This window comes from Meleagris gallopavo, chromosome 11 (assembly GCF_000146605.3).
Source record: "Meleagris gallopavo isolate NT-WF06-2002-E0010 breed Aviagen turkey brand Nicholas breeding stock chromosome 11, Turkey_5.1, whole genome shotgun sequence".
Lineage (NCBI taxonomy): Eukaryota > Metazoa > Chordata > Aves > Galliformes > Phasianidae > Meleagris > Meleagris gallopavo.
This window is the reverse complement of record NC_015021.2, coordinates 14796467-14816965: the sequence shown is the minus strand read 5'-3', so window position 1 is coordinate 14816965 and position 20499 is coordinate 14796467. Positions and strand designations below refer to the sequence as shown.

The following is a 20499-nucleotide window of genomic DNA, read 5'->3' as shown; positions in this document are numbered from 1 at the left end:
TGCAGCTCTGTGCAGGTGGCAGAGGGGATACATACCCCCAGCCCACCCTCCCACACAGAAGAGTGGGATGTCAGCTGCAAACAGCCCAGGACAGAGCCTGGCACAGTACCCAAGGGTTGGCCTTTCAGAGAGCCATGGAACAAATCAGGGCCTTGTGCATGTTAAAGGAGCTGGTTTTGCAGGAGCTGTTCCCAGATTCAGGTCAAGTCTGAGGCCTGCTTCAATCTACTTTTAAGTGGTACAAGCAGCTGTGCTCCCTGTGCCTGACACAGTGCAGTTTCCTCTGGGTGCACCTTTCCCTGTCTGCTGTGTGCAACACCCGTGGGACTTACTTGTTGCTGTCCCGGTACTGATAGATATAGCAGCCTTGAGGCATCCCACTCTCCTGGTCCAAGGTAAACGAGAGCTTCAGCTGCAGAGAAGAGGTGTGGGGGGGATGAGAAGGGAGAGACAAAAAAGAAAGCAACATTTTAGGCTGCGTTCTCAGTCATCACAGCAACTCCAAGCAGCTCACCGAGCCTGACACGCAAACACCGTGGCCTGGAACATAGCGCGGGGTTCCAAACCTCAGGGAAAAGTCACATGCGTTGCAGAAAGGCTCTCGCTTTTTCCACCCTTTGTTACTATAAAGTGTTTGTGGTTGTTCTGCAATGCATGGGTCAGAGCGGCTCACCCCTCCAAACCCACCCACACACACCGCCCTTCACCAAAGCGATTGCGGTTCCCCTCAGACACCAAAGAGAGGAGCGCTCGCTGCAGTTCCCACGAGCCTTTCTCTGAAAGCCTTCCCGGCTCCATCCCATTCCCCCAGCGCGTTAGAGCATAGGAGAAACCGCAGAAGGAAAGGTGACAGATTTTTCCTTCTGCGCGGAGTTATTAAAGAGCTGTTAGGAGGGTTTGCAGTTTGGATCGGCGTCCGGCAGGAGGCTGCGATGGGACCTGGAAGCTGCTTTCCTTGCTGCTCCAAGGAGGCACTCAACGAGGGCTGGCGGCTTGCAGGCACTGCTCTGCTCCATTTATTTAAGGGGGAAAAGCTAATCCTCTTTCACAGAGCAGTTCTGAAAGGAGACTTTATTTCTGATGAAAACGTCTCCGGTGATTTGATATGCCAAACGGCCCTGAAAAAGGGCTGAGCTGAGCCCCTTTCCCCAGGAAAGGCTGGCGGGGCCATGTGTGAGTGCCCCACGGGCAGCTCTGTGCCCTGCAGGAAGGCCGCAGCCCCTCACCAGGACCGGATGGGAGGGGCCACATCCTTCAGGGGGGTGGCTGAGAGCAGTCGGGCAAGGGGTTTAAGTTGTGCCAGGTTCAGGACGTTAGGAAAAAAAAAATTCTCAGAAAGAGTGGTGGTGTATTGGCACAGCTATCAGGGAGGTGGGGGGTCATCATCCCTGGATGACGTGGCACTGACTGATGTGCTCAGTACTGCAGTGGGGATGGGCTGGAGTTGGACTTGGTGATCTTAGTGATATTTTCCAACCTTAATGATTCTGTGATCATTCAGGACTTGAAATGGGCCTGGAAGGCCACAGTGAAGGCTGAGATGTTGGTTGTTACCAACTCAGCCTGACCTCACTGAGCAGGGAGAGGAGAGTGGTGCTGAGCCACTCTATTTGATCACACTCTCTCCTCTGGGCTCTGAGGAAATTGCTAACTCAAGTTGATGGCCTATTCAGGAGTAAATAGTGAATTAAAGCATCTTTCTCCCATAGGCTGTTAAGAAACTCCATGTGCTGAATCATTGCATGGAGCACCAATATTCCCTTCCCTACAGAGGAGCAAAGTCTTACACTGTGCTCGCAATGACCCAAATAAAACCGAATACCATGAAATCATGGAAAACTTCACTATCTTGGACACTGAGGCCAGAACCAGGAGCAACGCTGAGGCCAAACCCAACCAATCTCCTGTGACTTCCACACCCCAACCCTTTAAGTCCTTCTGAAACACACCCCTACAGCAGCATGCAGCACACGTGTCCATGCTCTGTGTGTGTTTGAGGCAGAGGTATCGCAATTCACACCGCTGTCTAAACGGCAACCTGCACATGGCTGTTCCCAACTGCACCTGCCCTGTGAGCTCTGACCTGCTGCAGCCCACAATATCGCTCAGACCCACCTCTGAGAGCAGGAGGAGCTGGGAACTCCTCAAAGCCATTTTCCCAGGTCAGGTTATCCTGAGCTTTCCTGCTGGGATATCAGAAAGCACTGCTGAGCCAAAAGGGACAGCGGTTATCGCAGCCCCACACGCCCTGCGCTTTGAGGGGAGGGACCACACTGCAGGGAAGGAAAACAAAAGAAAGTACAAAATTGGGTATGTGTGGCTTTGGCTGCTTGTAACAATAGCTCTGATCGGGGCACAGTGAGGATGGCTTGAGCCTCCCACTGCCAGCTCGTGGCTCAGTGGCCTTTGGGCTTGCACCTCTAGTTACAGCTCACCTGGGCTCTGCAGCACTGCTCTGTGAGAGGGGTGAGTCCAGGGCATGGGAAGGAAGGAAAAAGGCTGGGAGAGAAACCAGCTGTGTTTAGACAGGCTGCAGGGGACAGCTATCAGGTAGGGCAGGGTGACTTTTCAACTGTCTGGGGGACAGGGTCCCACAGATCCCGCCTACCCAGAAAGCAAAGATGACAGCTCCCTGAGATACCACGGTTGCAACTTTCATTATTTTAACCCTTCTTTCTCTGGATCTGGTATTCCAGACAAACAAAACACCACGTTGGGCAGGTTCAGCCATCTCTGCATACCCACAAGTGCCAGTGTTATGGGGACTGTACTGCTATGCTGCTGCTGCTCCCTGGTCCCATCTTCTCCAGCAGCTGCCCTCTCCTTTTGCCTTCATTCACTAAGCACCAAACATCTGCTTCCTTCCGAATTAAAGGTTGCTGGGGATAGAAGAGATGCCAGCAGCTGAACAACCATTTTATCATCCCCTCCTATCTAACTTCTGCTACAGCAATGTCACGAGACATCCCAAGCCTCCAGGTACATACAGACCTACAAAGCAAACAGGCTTCTGCAATACCCCCTCTGGCACAGCTCTAACTTTGAACCAACTTGACAACATTGCTCCAACACCACACGCTGCTTTGAAGTTCCTTTTTTGTGTTCCTCATCAGAATGCAAGAGTTGCCACAAAGCCAGCAAACAAATATCCAGACAAAGCAAAGGCCACTGCTCTTCAAAATACGGGACTGCATGTCTGTAGGGGCAGCGGGGGGCTGCTTTCCTACAGAAATGAAAGTGCAGGGTGACCCTGTCACAAGGAAGGCTCATCAGCTCAAGCGATCTTCAGCATTAAACATATGAGATCATTTCATCTTACAAGACACTGCTGGGCTTCACAGGGAGAGGAGAGGGAGATTTCCCAGCGCTGAGCCGTGCGATTTGGCTTGCACTGCCCTCTTCAGTAGCACAGCCCCAAAGCTCACATGCTAATAAAGATCCCTTTCCACTTCAATAGCTTTGCACATAAAGAAACGCTCGGTGCGGTGCGTGCATGAACTCAATGGGAAAGGGAGCTGGAACACAGCCATGCTGCAAACAGAGCGCAGCTTACCAGGAGAGCCCCATCAATAATTGAGATGTCAGAGGCACAGGGAGGTGCATGGATAAGAGTTGTCAAAAGGAGTAATTGGGATCTGTGCACGTACAGTGATGGATAGGCTCACTCGCTGCCAGATGCAATTGCAGTACACCCAAACAGAAGAATTATAGAATCATTAAGGTTGGAAAAAACTTCTAAGATCATCTAGTCTAAGAGTCCACCTACCTCTAGTATCACCCACTAAACCACGTCCCTAAGTACATCAATTACTCTTTCCTTACGCACCTCCAAGGACGGTGACTCCACCGCTTCCCTGGGCAGCTCACAGGGTTGGGCTTTGACTCCCCAGTAAAGGAGAGCATTGCACACATGGTACCCAGCAGAGGTGGGCTCATGATCTGGCCACTGGTGGATGGAGGAAGAGAATGTACTTACAGTACATGGCTGACCCCTGATTAAGTTGGATGGCGCATGCTAGAAGCTTGAGCTGAAGGCAAAGCCACTTTCCTGAGGGATGCTGTTCTGGACCTCAAGGCTTGCCTGGGCTTTGGTGCAGCCAGCAGCAGCCCTCATTCTAAAGCAAGTTTTAGGCCTGCAGCAATTAGGAGCCCAGTCCTAACTGCAGGTGAGAAGCCTTCTGGCTGCTAAAACACTGCCAGTACTGATATTGACTTGACTGGGCAAATTCTACGTGTCCCTTGAGTAAATGGTTTGGCTTGAATCCCCCTTTGGCTCTGAGTACCAAACCTCTGTCATCAGACAGAAAGTTTTCTCTACACATGCACTGGTCCAGAGAGATATTATCAGTTCAGCTGAGCAACCAGGTCTAAGGTTTCAGATGTTCCCATTTTGGGTCAATGTAAAGGCATGCTTCTGCCAGCCTTGATTACCCTGTTCAAGGTAAATCCACCAATGTAGTGGTATTCAAGCAGAAAGAGATCACTCACAGCAAGAAGAAGCAGAACATGAGCTTGCATGACAAAACCTAGGGAGCTGGATCTAATGATTACTCTGAAAACAGTCTTCTAAAGGACAGGGGGACTCTGCTACCTGTGGCACTCACTCAATTATAATCCCTCCTACATGGAGGTCCGAAAAGACTGGTTACAGCTCCCATGTATAATGAAGGTTTCCTTCTCTAACAAGCTCTAGAAAGCTTTTTAAGAATAAACTTAGTCATCAAGCAGGTTTTTATGCCCCTCCCAAACTTTGGTTTTGACCCACACATGCACACACACACACACACACAAAAAAAAAGCCCTGAAGTCCTGACACTCACTTTTAAAACCACAAAAACGAGCCGTGCTCCAGTAACGTAATCACATAGTTTTCTGGCACCTCGTCCCTTAAAAATACATCCATCTGCCTGCACACAGGCCATCAAACTCAATCTTGTTCACAATGGATTTCCCAATTCCTGCGTGCTGGAAGGGCTGCAGCGTTGCTGGCTGTGCTGACTGGATGAGCCCTTACAGAAGCACAGCCTGCAAACCTCACAGCTGTGTTTTCACTTAAAGAAGCTGTTCTTGAGTCCAAAGCACTTCTTCCAGAGAGCTTTTCTATTTGTGCTGCAGTTCAGAACTGCTGGAGAAAGACCCTGGGTAGAGGCTGCACTTCTTCCTGGTTACCCCTTTCTTTAGAAGAGAATGTAGTAAGGACAAGATGGAGTAACAACAAAGAGAGGAAAAGTCCTACAGCAGAAAAAGAGGAAAGACGTGGAAGCTTGTTGCCATCAAAACTAATTACCTGTTCCACTGGGTTGGGGTGGTCCTTCTGTTCGGCTTTGCAGTCAGCAAATGCTTGGCCAATCTCAGCACCTGGTCATGGCACTGCTATTGCTACTGGCTGGAAATCCCAAACTGGTCCCATCTCATGGCGACAGTAGCATGTTTGATAGAAATTCGGTCCAGGCTAATTTTATGGTCTGGTTTTTGGGTGGTTCTATGTGGAGCCAGGAGTTGGACTTGATGATGCTTATGGGTCCCCCTTCCAACATGGGACATTCTATCATTCTATGTTGCATCCACCAGACAGAAGAGGGCAGAAGAACAACTGGGTGAAAAGGGACTCTTATTTGGTGGGATGGAAACTCCATCCAACTGTGCTTTCCAGTCTCAAGGTCCCCTGAGCAGGCAGGTTCTCTCTTATTGCTGTGCAACAACATATCAGCTCGGGCTTTACTCATTCTGCACCACCCAAGCAGCACAGCTCTGCCATGCCTTTTCCTTCTCATGACATTAGCCAGAATGCTAACCCTGTTATTAAGCTGCAAGACTCACACATGGAGCTAAAACCCAATCTAGTCTATTCTACTCTATGAAAAGGAGCTGAAACTCATTGGGGCATTACTTCTGGCCTGAATCCCGCTGCCCATTTCTACTTTACAATCCCACTGTTCCACTCACATGTTATTCCTCTGCTACTGCCTGCAATTCACCCAAGAACAATATGAAATACACAAAAAGCCAGCAAATCCTTAGCAAATAGAAAAACAGAAGCCAGCAGTTTTCATGCTTTTCCCCCATCGACCTCCTTGATGAGAGACTCTGAGCCTGGGACCTAAAGCCACTATAAGTTATTACTAAATGATTCCTCAAGCTGCAGCAGGGTTTCCTCTCCAATAATCTACCCTGGGACACAGCAAGGATCCTAGGGTCTTCCCGTCATGGGATCAGAACAACCAATTCATGCTCCCTAGCACGCTGACGGGCTGCTCCATGGTCTCATGGCAACATGTCCTCTGCTACAAATCATCAGGTAATACAGCAAAACCAGAGAGAAGCATGGCATCTACTGGATCCTTTGCAAAGAGATGCAGATGTGGTCACCAGAACAGCAAGCTGGCATCGTACCCTTGACTTCTATTTCACAGCTGCAACTGACAGGTAAGGAAATCTGCTGAGAAGACAAGGCACTCGGCAAAAATATAAACTTTCAATGAGTTCATTTTTAAGCATTCACACTTGCCTGCATTAGAAGTTTAGAACACAGAAAACGGAACCAGATTTATTTAGAAAGAAGAGTCGAACATTTCTGCTCGCTTTCTTTATAATTTATAAACTGGATGATTCATTCTTTAGATGCATGATTAGGAAACCACAGGGCTAAAATAAAGATTATACAATTGCAAAGAGTTTATGTTGGTAGATTAAAAATATCTTCTTCAGAAACTAACGAATTCTGACACAGCACCGTACGCTCTAGACCACTAGGGAACTGTCAATGAACTTTAAGTATTTGCTACACATACATCAATTTTAAAATAAAAGCAAAACATCCCTAGGAAACACCGCATAAAAAAATAGTGACACCAACAAGATTTGTGCCAGATTTCACTGCCTGGCTGTTTCACGTTACTCCCAGCCTCCCCTTAAAGCACTCCTGGCTCCTGCTGATCTCCCAGTGCTTCTCCCAGCCCTTCTGGTGCTCAACAAACAATGAAAGACAACTTGACTCTGTTGTGTGAAGAATGCCTCATTCACAACTGGGCTTTGCCAGCCTTAACAGAGAGGAGTTTGGGGGATACAGAAAGCTTTTGTATTTTGAAGACCAATGCTGACTTCCTGGTTCTACTCAGACAGAAGGTTAAGAGGCAGGTACCACCCAACTGGCCAACTCTTCCCCATGCAAGCTATGGAAATTCACTTGGGAAAGCAGGAATTTGAGAGAGAAGGATGACCACGAGTAAGAGGCTTGAGTGTCAACAGAAATTTGAAAGAAGCCTACAGTGAGCTAGGGAGATTATATCAATCATTCTCTAAGCCACGTATGTGCCATTTTGGCCTGATGATGCACAGCCTGACCAGAAGGGCATCACTGCGGCATTTCTGTCCCAAAAGACAATATGAATGTGAGATCCTGAAAAACTAAAGGAAAGCCATCAGTGTTTTCTCTATTTCCTTGATGAAAAGTGGCACAACCAAGTGGAAAACCTCCCTAACCCCACTGCTCGGTATGCTGTTACTAGTGGATACTGCAGGCAGCCCATCATTATCCCCAGCTGCTCTGTTTCATCCACCTGACAGTCATCTCTGAAAACAGGTCTCAATTTACAGGCCCTAAGCTCAAGCAGCCTGCAGCTTATCTTTAGGCTTAGCACTGCTAGGTTGGGAGAGTCCAAAGCCAGGAGAGAACAACATTGCAGAAGGGAGCAGCTCTAAAAGCAGCAGCAGATCTGGACACTGACTGATACCCAGATCTGCTCAGGAACACAACACAAGTAAGACGTGGCACATGGCTTGTTTCAGGAAAAACAACAAGAAAGCCAGCTACACTAAAAGTTCCAGATCAAAGAAAGGAAATACATGCATTCAACAAAGACCAACAGGACAGACTGCCCATCACAAAATGCCTGATCTGCACTGGTTTCCAAGGGCTGCTGCAACCTGAGTGAAGCAGGCAGGAGAATGGGACACAGCATTGCCTTCACATGGCTCAGGCCACATGGAAACAAGGTAAGAGCTGTGGGTGCAGATGCTTCTGGGCACATGGCAGGAGAAGTGATTCCACATTTCTTATATGTGTGACTCTACAGCTCAACTTTTTTTCCCTTTGGGGACTGTTGATGCGCAGTTTGCAAATCAGACCCGGTGTTTTGGGTCCTCCTGTAAGATGCCTAGTCTTTGTCACTGCTGCTGGGAAGTTACAAGGAGCTGAGGGCAGATCGAACGCAGCAAATCCTATTTTCTTAAGTTTGTTAATGCTTGTTGCTTCCCCTGCTAAGCCCCTAATGGAGCTGTGAGAACCCAGGAGCACAGATTAATTCAGTACCCAGGTACTATCTCATGCCTGGAGGGATTTCCGTAGAGCTGCACGAGAAAACAGATGTAAGCTTGTAATAATCTCCAAACAAGAGACAAACTCATTAAAATATGAACAGCCCTCGTGCTGAGATGATAAGGGCTCTGCCAGGTAACAAGAGAGATCACAACGGTATTTCTAGCTTCAGTTATTTTTGCAAGCAGTTAAACTGGAGTTGGGAGTGGGAAGATGCAGAATGCCTCGATCACATCATGTGGACAAGTTGGATACTAGGAAAAACTTCTTCTCAGAAGAGTGGTGATGCATTGGCACAGGCGGCCCAGGGAGGTGGGAGAGTCACTGTCCTGGAGGTGTTCAAGAACCATGGAGATGTGGCACTGAGGGACGTGGTCAGCGGGGAAGCGTTGGTGTTTGGACTTGGTGATTTTAGAGATCCTTTCCAACCTTAATGATTCTACGATCTCAGCTGAAAAGCCATGCTCTTCTGCCTCATCCTTCAAGATGCTGCTGTGAAATACCAGGCAGCCCTAAAGCCCAGCCGCAATCTTGCTGCTTTCAGCTCTCTCAGCAGTAGATTCCAAGCTTTTCGAGGACGTTCCTGCCCCTTCCATGGCTGACGAGAGCAGGCTGCTGCTGGGCTCTCCCAGGAACGGGCTGGCTGTGGCTCGCTGGAATTCCTCTGGCAGTGACCTGCTTCTGCTCGCTCTTTCCTAGGGACCTCACAGCTCCTCTGTCACAGCCTGTGAAAAGACGGAAGCGGGGATGGCCAGGGGCCAGGTGACTTGTCCCAGCCAGGTGCCAAGAGCCCGCTGGCGGACAGGTGGGCACCCTGCCCTCCCGCTTCCCTTGCAGCAGCTCCGGTCCAGCGGAGAAGCGAGTTCTGTGTGCGCACGCTTCGGAAAGGGCTCTGGCAAGGTTTGCTCTGAAAAGGTGCAGTATAAAATGTAAAGTGGTGTTGTACAGCCAAGTCGAAGTAAGAGCCTGTGATGTTGCTGTTGATCGCTGAGGGCAAATCAATGATCTTCTTCCAGCACTAGCGCGCAGCAGGCTGTTTATAACCCTCCATTCCGCACTGTTATTTAACATATGTAAGGGCCTGACATGGTTTATATTCAGTAGTTGTGGTTTCCAAGCAGTATTGCATTTCTTCAAAATGAAGATACATAATATTTTAAAACTATTTTTAAAACCGGTCACAAATCTGCAATCTTTTACGTCATTCCTCCTTCCTCCTATCAAGCCTAAACCATAACACACTGTCGCAGAAGATCAGCAAATCCGTGCGTGCAAGCTCAGTTGCAAGAAAGCCTGCATGTTAACACAGAGGAAAGCTCAAAGCTGCAATTCAGTCAGATCCGTACGAGTCATGTTTAAGGTTTCAAAGACATCCGGGATGTATTCTGCTGTTTGGAGTTGTGGGTACCAGCGCATTGCAGGCAAGGAAGGAGAATCTAAGAACTGAGCCGCACCATGAGCTATTTATTCAACAGTCTGCCTCAGCAAGTGTAAGAAAACGAAAAGGCTTCCTGCCTCTGGGAGTCCAGCACAGCAGCAACCTGATCATGTATCATCCTAAAATCTCATCACTGCCTTCCCCTGCCAGGGCTGAGCCCGTCTGCTCCTAAAGCGAGTCACAAGACAACTGGATCTCTCGTCCCAATTTTTAACCTATACCTCCACACTGCAGCGTCAGCTGGGGCAGGGAAAAGCTTTAGAAATCATCCTGCAAGCCGCTCCCTAGAAACGTCTGGCTTCTGTGAACCATGTCGGCTCTCACAGAGCTCTATTCTCTCCCTTGTGCAGCAGTTTTGCATAAATCAGACTTTCCAGTTTCCCAGCGTGATGGACTCGTGGCTTTGCTGGGTTAATCTTGTCCAGTTCAGTGCTGGAATTGAGTTGTCCATACCAAAGCAGTAAGTTTTAAAGGCAGAAACCACCACCATATTTTACAGAGACAGTAAAGTTCTCAAAATTAGTTATTTATTCCAACAATATTAAAATGAGACACACAACTTTCTCAGTCATTTTTCCATTCGTATTGTTTTGTCTTGTTCTTTTTTAAACCCATGAGCCCAATCCTTAATATCTCTATGGAAAAGATGAAGGAAGAAGAGGGCAGGGATAAGGATCAGCCTCCAGAGCACCCACCACACCACCCACCCTCTGCAGAGCTTACTGGGTTTGTTGCTGGGGTGCTTTTTTTAAATAGATTCTGGAAGTAAATAAAAATATCTGCAGGAGTCTGTATCGGCTTGTGAAGGAGACCCAGACAATGCACAAAGAGCCAGTAAATTCTAAGAGTGTAGAACAGGAGAAGGGATTAAGCCTGGTGATTAAATTAGGTGACGCATGAATACGTTCCAATGCACGACATCACTCAAGCACTGGACAAAACATATGGCAACAATGGGAAGCACTGCCCACGAGGTCACCTTTAATATGATTAGCCATGGACGCCCAGAATGAGCTCTCCGAGTACCAGCGCGCTAACCCTGAAAGCCTTTGAGGCTCCGAGCCCTGTGCCGACGGCTGCTGTGTGCTAAGCCATGTGCTCAAGGCCATTGAAAGGGGACAAAACCCAGGAGCCCGGCAGGAGGGGAGCGCGCTGAGAGCGGCTTTGTTCCTGTCCCGCACGGCATCAGTGGGAGCCGTCCCCAGGGTGCCCGTGTGACAGCTGGGTCACCTCCTGGGCTCCCCTGTTCCGCTTGGACTTTTCAACTCGGCTGGCCTGCATTCACCGGCACGGCTCGCCTCTTTGAAGAGGGAGAAAGCGCCTCATCCATCACTGACACCAAGGGAGTTAATTCACTTCTTTACAACTGGAAAGGCTTTTGCTGCGAGCAGGAGGGAGCGCAGGAAGAGTAATGAAATCCAAAAGGGAGCCAAATGATGCTTTCCTCTGAGAGAAGCCAGCGCTGGCAGCGCTTGCTGCTGGCACGGCCGGCGGTGGGTGAAAGGAGACTCTTTTGTGGTATGCCATTAGCTACTTCCAAGGCCTCGGTTCATGTTTACCACAGCCACTGTGTTACTTCACTTGGTATTTTTTTCCAGTCCTGTTGATTGTACTGCAGAATTGACTAAAAGTTCATTTGGAAGCCTCGCTCACAGAAAGCAGAAACAAATTGCTTTTCGAATGGGCTAATTTTTTTCTTCCTTAAAGCAAGCCTCACGCTTCTTTCCATCAACCCAACCTAGGGCCGAAATCCCCTCTTACAGCTGAAGGGCAGAGACCCCTGTCTGGCTGTGACTACAGCAACTGGGTGAAAAAAACACATTTGCCATACAACAGAACAAGAGATGATGGTCTTGCTCCAGGGCAGGATCAGGTTGGATATTAGGAAAAATGTCTTCTCAGAAAGAGTGGTGGTGCACTGGTATAGGCTGCCCAGGGAGGAGGGGGAGTGACCATCCCAATCACCATTCAAGAACCATGGAGATGTGGGCATGGTGGGGATGGGTTGGGGTTGGACTTGGTAATCTTAGAGGTCTTTTCCAACCTTAATGATTCTGTGATTCTAATTGTCTGTGGGAAGCTCAAGGTGACTTGCTTGGCCTGCATATAAGGGCACCTCACACACCAGTATTCCCCTGCACAGTGCAACACTGCAGCTAGGTGCAGTAACACACTATTACAACATCCAGCAGGTTGACTGCAATGAACGTAGATGTTGGATGAGATTCAAGATAACCTCGTGTGAGTCACCCTGCTTGACGAGTGGGCTGAAGTCAGGTGAGCCCTGCAGACTGCTGAACTCTTCCCCAGTGGACCTTGGCTCATTAAGTGTCTGCAGACCTTTGGTGTTTCAGATTCCAGGCAATGACTAATCAGGGACACGTGAGGGAAGGGTCCAGGGGCAAACTTCTTCCATGTCTCTTGTAGGCTGTGTGGCTGAAAGTCATGGAGATGTCTCCTGGAGGAAACACCTCCTACAGGCCCCAGCAGCTACAAAGCAATGACAAACGTGGCTCACGACTGTTGCCAGCTGAGCTCCTGCTATTGCCAAGGAAAGGAAAGAATCTTCTCCTAAAGCTCTTTCCAGATTTACATTTCCAGGATGCCATCGCTGCAGGCATCGGCATCCAGGCATAGCACATTCCAGGCATCGGCACACAGTCACAGCTGACATTCAGCAAGCTGTGAAATATCTGTCCTCTCATAAAGACCTCTCTAAAAGATCTAACAGAGGAGGAGGATCACATGGGCTTTGACAAGATCTGTCAGCACTGAAGATCAAACCTCCTCCCTGTGAGACAAAGTAGACTGCGCACAACACTGTAGGGAACCAGCTTTAGTGGGGGGTTGGACGTGATGACCCCAGAGGTCCCTTCCAATCCCTACAAATCTGTGATTCATATGTTAGTTCTCAAAAACATTTGGGGTAGCACTTCCATGAAGGAGGGCAAGAGTTTTTCTTTTGGGCAAACAAAAAATGCCCTCCTCTAACATAAAATCACAAGTGAAGTATTAATGATGGTTGGGTGATATACCTGTGGTAGCACCCATTTCATGTCAGTTTTTTATCAAGTCTTCCACCTTGGAGTTGTATTTTGTACCCATCACTACGTTACCAGTATTGCAAATATTACTCCAGAAAACACTGCTCCTCAGTGCTCAGTCCAAAGCAAGCTACAAACAGCAAGAGCAAGGATAAACCAGGCCCAAGAGCATACCAAGCCAAAACTGTGCAAAAAAATCCAAAACCACTAAACCAAATAATTTGGTTATAAGAGCTGCCTTTTCTTCAACAATTTTCCTGAAGGGGTGAAGCCCAGATGGTGTTACTGAGCCCAGATGGTGTTAGTGTGCCCAGTCGCTTGGGGCTGGGGTAAGTCCCCTCTGCAGTGCCCAGCTGCAGCTGGGAGCCTTCAGCTCAAGGGAAGGAAGGTTATCCAGCAGCCTCCTTGATGGAGCAGCCATTTCTCCCTACAAAACAAGCAGAGCAGGAATGGTCTAACACAACTCCACCTGCTGAATTTCTTCACCCCAAGAAGCCTGTACATCATGGGAGTACACCACATGGACATCAACTGTTTTTGTGCTGCATCCAATCTGGGCAGACTCCATTCAGATACCAGATTTCCACCTGGTCTCTCTCAGTACTCAATGCCTTCGAGATGTTCAAGGCTTCAAGATACTGAAGACTACCAAGTTTTCACAAAGCGTGGAAGACATTATAGTGGCAGAAACCACTCTTCCTCGTGATGCCCCTATGTCAGTGGGATGTTCATCCCACAGGGTTCCATGCTGTTCTGCATTCTTTGAACAGAAGACTCATCTGTCTGCTGCCTCAACAAGCTGCAATACCAGCAGTATAAAAATACTGTTTATGACCCTTAAATTGACTTCAAGGAACCTGTACAAATGCTTGAGAATTTGAAGAGATGACCATAATGCATAAAGAATCCAAGGTTGGTCCTCTGAGTAAAGGCAGTTCGACAGCAGAACTACTTGCCACCATGGACTATGGATCCATCATCATGGGCACCTCTCACTCTCACCATTAACTTTCCATCATAGTTAACCACCTATCTGTTGCCTATTGACTTACTTCAAAAAAAGAAACAAAAAAACACCAACAACAAAAGCCCTAAAGAGCAAGGCAATGTGAGCACAGTTTAAAGACTATCAACCATCACTTTCAGTAATGTTTGAAAATAATAAAAAACAGAGAGTTGAAGTGAAAATTCAAAACCTCAAAGTAATTTCAACCATACCATACACGAGAAGGGAAAAGTTTATACATGATGCAACAGAAAAAATGACTCACTTTTCTAAATGCCAAAGTCTGGTTTAGTTCATTCTCTCTTCTATACCTGCTAAACACATCACTGAGAGAAACCATTTAATAAATTGCATCTTTTTAAATCCCATTTTAGCCACTTAAGCATTTTATTTCCTAGTATTGTGGGTGAGCTCCTATCCTAACATGCTAATTAAAAGCAAAGTGCAAGCTGAATCAATGGAGCTCTCTCAGAAAAGAAAGGAGAGTCTTGAGATTAAAACAGAGACCTTGAAATTGAGGTGAAACTGCAGCCATCAAGCTAATGCAAAACCTCCTGTTGATGCATGGGAGTGAGAATGTCTCTGTCAGAGGGCTGATCCCAGCATTGCCACAGGACACCCAATAAGCTACAGCTCTGCAGTCCCCAAGAAAAGCCAAATCAGAGGGATCAAATCCCATGATGCAAATAGTTTATTTCAATTGTCAAGGAAGGCACAAATCACAATTTGTTTCATGCAGGCTAGGCTGGCTTTTAAAACAAACAAACAAACGTGACTGCTTGGTAAGTCTGTACTTCTGAGACAGGAACAAGTTTTTCAATTCTAGTTATAGGAGTCACCCACAAAAGCCTTTCACGGTGATTTTGCATGGTTGGTTTCTTCCAGATTCTGAAGTCTCTCAAACCACTCTAGCCTAGCAAACCCTTGGGACTACTTCCTCACCACCACTTGCTTCATTTTCAAGTGACCATCAATTTAACAGAAACCCATCACGGACGGGCAATGGACTGCAACTGACTCTGTTGGTAATAAATTGGCACAAAATTGGCAATAAATCTGCTACCATCCCAGATCCAAGCCAGAAAATGCATTACCTGCAGAGGGCATAGTTTAATACTACCATCAAGTTTTCAGATGTTGACAATGCAACTTATGAATATGTATATCTGGAGAGGAATCAATAGCTGTGCCTGGAGATGGGAACAGGCAGCACCGAGGCATCATGCTGCCTCTTTTACAATCCAGCAAAGCACCACACAAAGAAGTGCATGCAGGGAAGAGGTCTTTACGAAATATGAAGTATTGATAAATCTCAAAAACAAAGTGCAAAGTGGACAAACAATCTTAACTAGGAAGTTATGTTTCACTGTCCCATTTTACACAATTACATCTTGAGGGGAAAACTACACTCTGAATTGCACTCATATGCTAGAAGAACTTCCTTATTACCACGGGAAGATGCAGAGAAGTGCAAGATAAATGATCTAGATTACTAAAGAGAGATTCTCAGTCACTTGCTTTCAAAACAAAAGCAACGGGTTGCTCAACAAAATGCACTCCCAATGAATCACTGCAAACTTTAGCAGGGCATATCATTCCAGGAGACATGGGCTTGGACTTGGAAAGTTTAAAGACAAACCCAAAAATGGACTTGAGCAGCACTGGCTTCTTCAAATCAGGCAAAATGGGCTCCATTCTCAGCTCTGCTGGGATTTTGCCTAAAAATCTCATTTCAGAGGGCCCTGAAAAGCACAGGTGCTCTCTGAACTTCTTTGTATTTCAGCATTCGTATGTTACGTGAGAAAAGATAAAGTGTCCCAGAGCTCAGGAGAAATGATCATGCCCACAGACACTTGATAAAGTGAGCTGTGGTCATGGAAACAAAGAATTCTCCCTCCCCCCACTCTCACTTGGGAACTGAAATGAGGAATCACAGAACTGCAACATCTGAATCTTTCAACTCCTTCCAAACGTTGTCTTTTATCATTACACAATTAGCCTTTCTTCCATTTACTGCTAGGTGAAACAGAACTGGCTCTGACAAAGAGCTGCTACATCTTCACCTACGGCAGACTGATCACATTTGAACTTATATCACTCAACACACACTGACTCCATCTAAACAGAATGATGGATTAGCCATGCAGTCAGCAATAATTAATACCTGAAAAAAAACCCTTGTCAAGTCAAGTTCAAATATGTGACAAATGCAATCTGAAGCAACACAAGACTTTCTGATGACGTCTGTTCATCACTGGGTGAGAAAAACACCAACAATCAACTGGAAAGCAAGACGCACCAAGAGCAAGGATTGCTTCCTCAGAAAGACATGCAAAATCGGAATTTTGTTCTAACACTCAGCTCACATGCAGCACCACACAAACATTTAGAACCAGTTTGTCTGTTTTGAACCTCTTCAAGTGCAACCAGCTAAAGCCACTTCTCTTCCCACTAACCTCAAAAATAGCACTGAGAGCTAGATCAAGCACTGAATTCTCTGCTCGACCCTAGCTAACAGCTTCACGTCTGAGCCATATCCCTTCACACCAAGGCAGCACCTACAACAGATGCCCTCTCCCTCATCTACAGACATTCAGCAATCTCTGAAGTCCTCAAGAGCGACTCACCCCAAGCTGCTGACCCACCTGTGACTGGATAGTCCAGGAACACAAGAGGTGTCTCCATGTGTGAATGTGGAGCACCTGCAAACGCCTTCAGCCTTATCAGCAAGTCAGCACACGGTGGCTGCCCACTCAGCCCCTTTTACAATGGCTGATCAGTGATCCACTTGATGGGATAAAAGCAAGTCATTTGGAAAACGTCATGAAGACTGTCCACTGCAACTCTGCCTTGATCAAGCACAGCGTATTTCCATGGGATAGAAGCACTCTGGCTGACACACGTAGGTACCTGCTCTGATGCTGGCAGATGAATGAAGCCATTCCTGTGACAGCATCTCAAAAAAATCTTTTTTTTTTTTTTTTTTTTTTTGGAGGAGCTTCTAGTACATGGTAGATTTAATACAGCTAGGAGGTCAAGATGTGTTTATTTGATTATTAAAAACCACTTGCAAATGACCAGAGATCTTGAACACGTCAGTTAGTAGCTGGAATACTCCAACAAGAACAGAAAAAGTTGTAACCTATTCTTGCACTACAGGTGGTAAATCAATGCTGGAGCACTGCTGTGTGGGGAGCTCTTTCCTGGACGTGTTTGCCCAGACATCTGGCTGCAGTGGCTCCCAGCACAACGCCCTACAGCCCAGTCCTACACTCCAGTGTCCCACTCCCTGCTCCTGCTGGAGCCAACTTGGCCACTTCACCACCTGCTCTTGCTGTGACACAGCTGCTCAGCTCCAGAAGAATGATCAGGGAACGGCAGGAGATGTGTGAGGACATCGATCCTACTCACATTCCTGGGTGCACTTCATTAAAATCCCGGGGTAAAAGACCCTCCGTGATTAGATTCTGAGGGCTTTCTACTCAAAATCCCAACTTCATCAAAATACCGCAATGCCTACTGGCAATGCAAACTTCTCCACGCACACAGAAAGCTGCTCAGCCCACACAGACCCAGCTCCATAACATGACCTCACAATGCCTCCTCAGTGTGTGTGCAAACTGCCTGACCTGAGCTGCTGGCTGCTCCTGACAACGATGACATTTCCTACTGGCCTGCAAAGGACCACTTTCCCTGTGGTATCATAGGGAAGACATTTTGAAAATCCTTCCTACTTCACTAACTCACCTTTGCAAATACATTTTGATTACTCCTGCAGGGAAGAGCAGCAGCTCCCAGAAGACAGCTATGGCCTTCGATGCTCATTTTGATGTATTAACTGAGGCTATGCAAAAGACTATTAAAATCCCCAAAGAAAATTAATCTCCAAATACATCCAACATCCCCCCAGCTGCCTAATGTATCATGCAGTATAAGCAACTGCCCATAATGATCGCACAGCACCTGCTGTCCCCATTCTGGGTATCAGCAACGTCTCTTTAACCAGACATCAAAGAAAAGCATTAGACAATGGCAGAATTGTGATAGGAAGTGAATAGTGAAAGCCCCTTGTCAGTCTGCATTTCCATTTATCTCACAGCACTGTACGTACAGCCCATCCTGCCTCACACACCATTGCTGTAGCAGCATCTTTAGGGGGTATCATGGCAATTCCTGAGATTTTATAAATGAGCCTTTGGGTTTTTCTCCCAAGCCAAACCACGTGGCTGTGTACACACCTCAGCCTATCCCAAGGAAACTGAACGTGAGAGGAATTTGGTACCCACTGTCCAACGTTCCCATCAGAACCAAGCACAGTTTCAATCCAAAGCACCTCCTGTTCATATACAGATATTCTGCATTCAGTGCACAATGGCTGCCGAACCGGCTGTCCTGGTAGAAACATTTACTACCTCCACACAGCAAAAAGACTACATGATCTGAATGCTTACCTTACAAACACAAAGCAGAAGATACGACAAAATGTCTCATAATTATTTCTAACAACTACTCATATTGAAATAGTTCAGTGGTGATGGTAATTAATCTCTGACTTGAGACTTCCAAGCAAACAGCATTTAGCAGGAGTTAACTCTTTAAAAATGTGTTTCTGTCCTATCCCAGCAGCCACAAAATCCCAATTTCCCAACATACAAGGTCATATCCTGCAATACAATGTACCTCCTCCTCCTCACCTTCTATGTGTGGTTGGCTTCTCAGAACTGTTTGAATCAAGCAGAATCTATTCTGAGAGGTTCAAAGACTTTACAGATATACAGTGAGTTGATGCAGTACAGCATATAACCGGGAGCTTTGGAGCTGGCATGCTGCTAGCACACATATCTGTACTGGGGGTCACACATTTCCTGCAGTAGCAACACTTTTACTTTGCGAATCACACCAATTTTAATTAAACATGGCAATTCTTATTACCTTATCCCCAGCAGTCACTGGGTAGAACACTAGCAAGGTCTCCAGCATGGTGCAGAGGTACACTACCACAATTTTTACTATCTTTATGTTACTCAAAACAATAAGAAACCCATAGGGAAAAGCAATGCTTGCTCAGATGAAGTGACACTGACCCAGCGCACAGCCTGAGAACAAGCAGCAGCGAGACCACTTCACTACCAATTCAGTCCTTGTATTTGCATAACAGTCTCATCTTTGCCATCTTTATCCTTCTTTCTTTCTTTTTTCACACTCACTTGCAAAGCTGAACACCTGTTGTGCAGAAAACAAGGAGAAAAGCTACTCTATCAAACAATTGAAAGCCACCAACAAATGCAAATGTGCTTTGGGTTCTTCACACAGTGAACTTTGGTCAAAGCCAACATTTTGAGCACACAGGTCTAAGTGCACTGGCAAAGGCAGAATCACCGGCACAACCACCTCTCACAGCTCACACAGTTGTCATAGAGACAGATCAGCATCTCGGGGCATTCTCATTTTAAATACGCACTGAAATCCCTTTGAACCTGTCTCTTTGTAGGCATCTGTCCTTGTGATTCATTTATAAACTGCTGAAGCCAAAAAGAGAACCATTTATCAGCAGGTCTCCTCTAGGCAGGCTTGAGCTAAGGAGCTTTTCTACAAACTTGATGGTTCTTTTTTAACAGCAAGTTTCTATCTGATTCTCTGGCTAGTGTTTCTAAAAGCTGTGGTTTGGGGAAGTGATCCAGCTTGAAAGTAACACGGCCAGGAAAAAAAGAAAAGTTGTGAGGAGTGCTCACTTTGGTTTTTAAACCAGGTCAAATCCCTGTTCCACTTTATAGCACGAGTGCACTGAGAGCTGCAAGAGGACAGCAGAGGGGTGGCACTTTGTGGTTTGGGGCAGGAGGGAGGCAAGGAGCAGATGATGCCATAAATACCTGAATACTTTGGCTCAAAGCCACAGCATAAAGCAACTCCTGTCTTTACATTTCAAAGCTGCAGCTCCAAAGGAGAAAGAAAAGAAATACCTTCATCTCTGTTTGCGTGGACAAAGTTTTGTAAGCTCCTTAGCTGCTGAAGATGCAAAGACTTTTAAAGGTTTAAAAATCAGTGCTCAGCTGCCTTCTGGAGCTAGCAAGCCAGCATATGTGCTATATAACTATATGCTAGGGAAAAAGCCCCAGAAGAGGACTACGGGAACAGCACGATCCCATAGAGCATCAGATATGTGGCTCAGGTTGCACAGAAGGTTCTCAGACCCAAGGTCCAATGGAGGTGGACTCCCCTCTTAAAGACTTTTGAAAAGAAATAAGGAAAAAAAAAAAAAGAAGTGGCAGTTCTGCAGGTTGCCATGACCAGGACCAACCTGGAGCAGGAGGAATCCAAAATTTCACAACCCTATAGTGATACTGCATCGACAAATCCTTAGCTTTCAAGACCACATCTGTAATTTTTCTCAAGGTTTGCTGAGTGATTCAGATGTGCTATTCCCACATTATCCAAAAAAATATTCTTCAACTGTTGAGCAGAGATTCCTGCTTCTAAAATTACTGCTGAAGGAGAGCTATGAGCAAGCAAATGCTGTTCTCACATTAGGTCACAAAACTACAACAGCGATGTTCAGACAGGAAACTTTCCCCTCATCACAACACACAATCATTAAGGTTGGAAAAGACCACAAAGATCACTAAGTCTAAATGTCAACCCATGCCCATCGTGCCCACTGACCACATGCCTCAGTGCCACAACTCCTCAGTCCTTG

At 46.7% G+C, this 20499-nt stretch overlaps 1 protein-coding gene across 2 annotated transcripts in view; it reads right to left on the bottom strand.

The window, feature by feature from the left end:
• Window positions 1-20499, bottom strand: part of DIS3L2 (DIS3 like 3'-5' exoribonuclease 2) — a 163657-nt gene that overhangs the window by 28105 nt on the left and 115053 nt on the right. For both annotated transcript variants that reach the window (XM_010716800.3, XM_010716801.3), the window contains exon 15: window positions 333-412. In XM_010716800.3, coding sequence (XP_010715102.1) covers window positions 333-412 — 80 coding nt within the window. The remainder of the gene's footprint in view (window positions 1-332; window positions 413-20499) is intronic.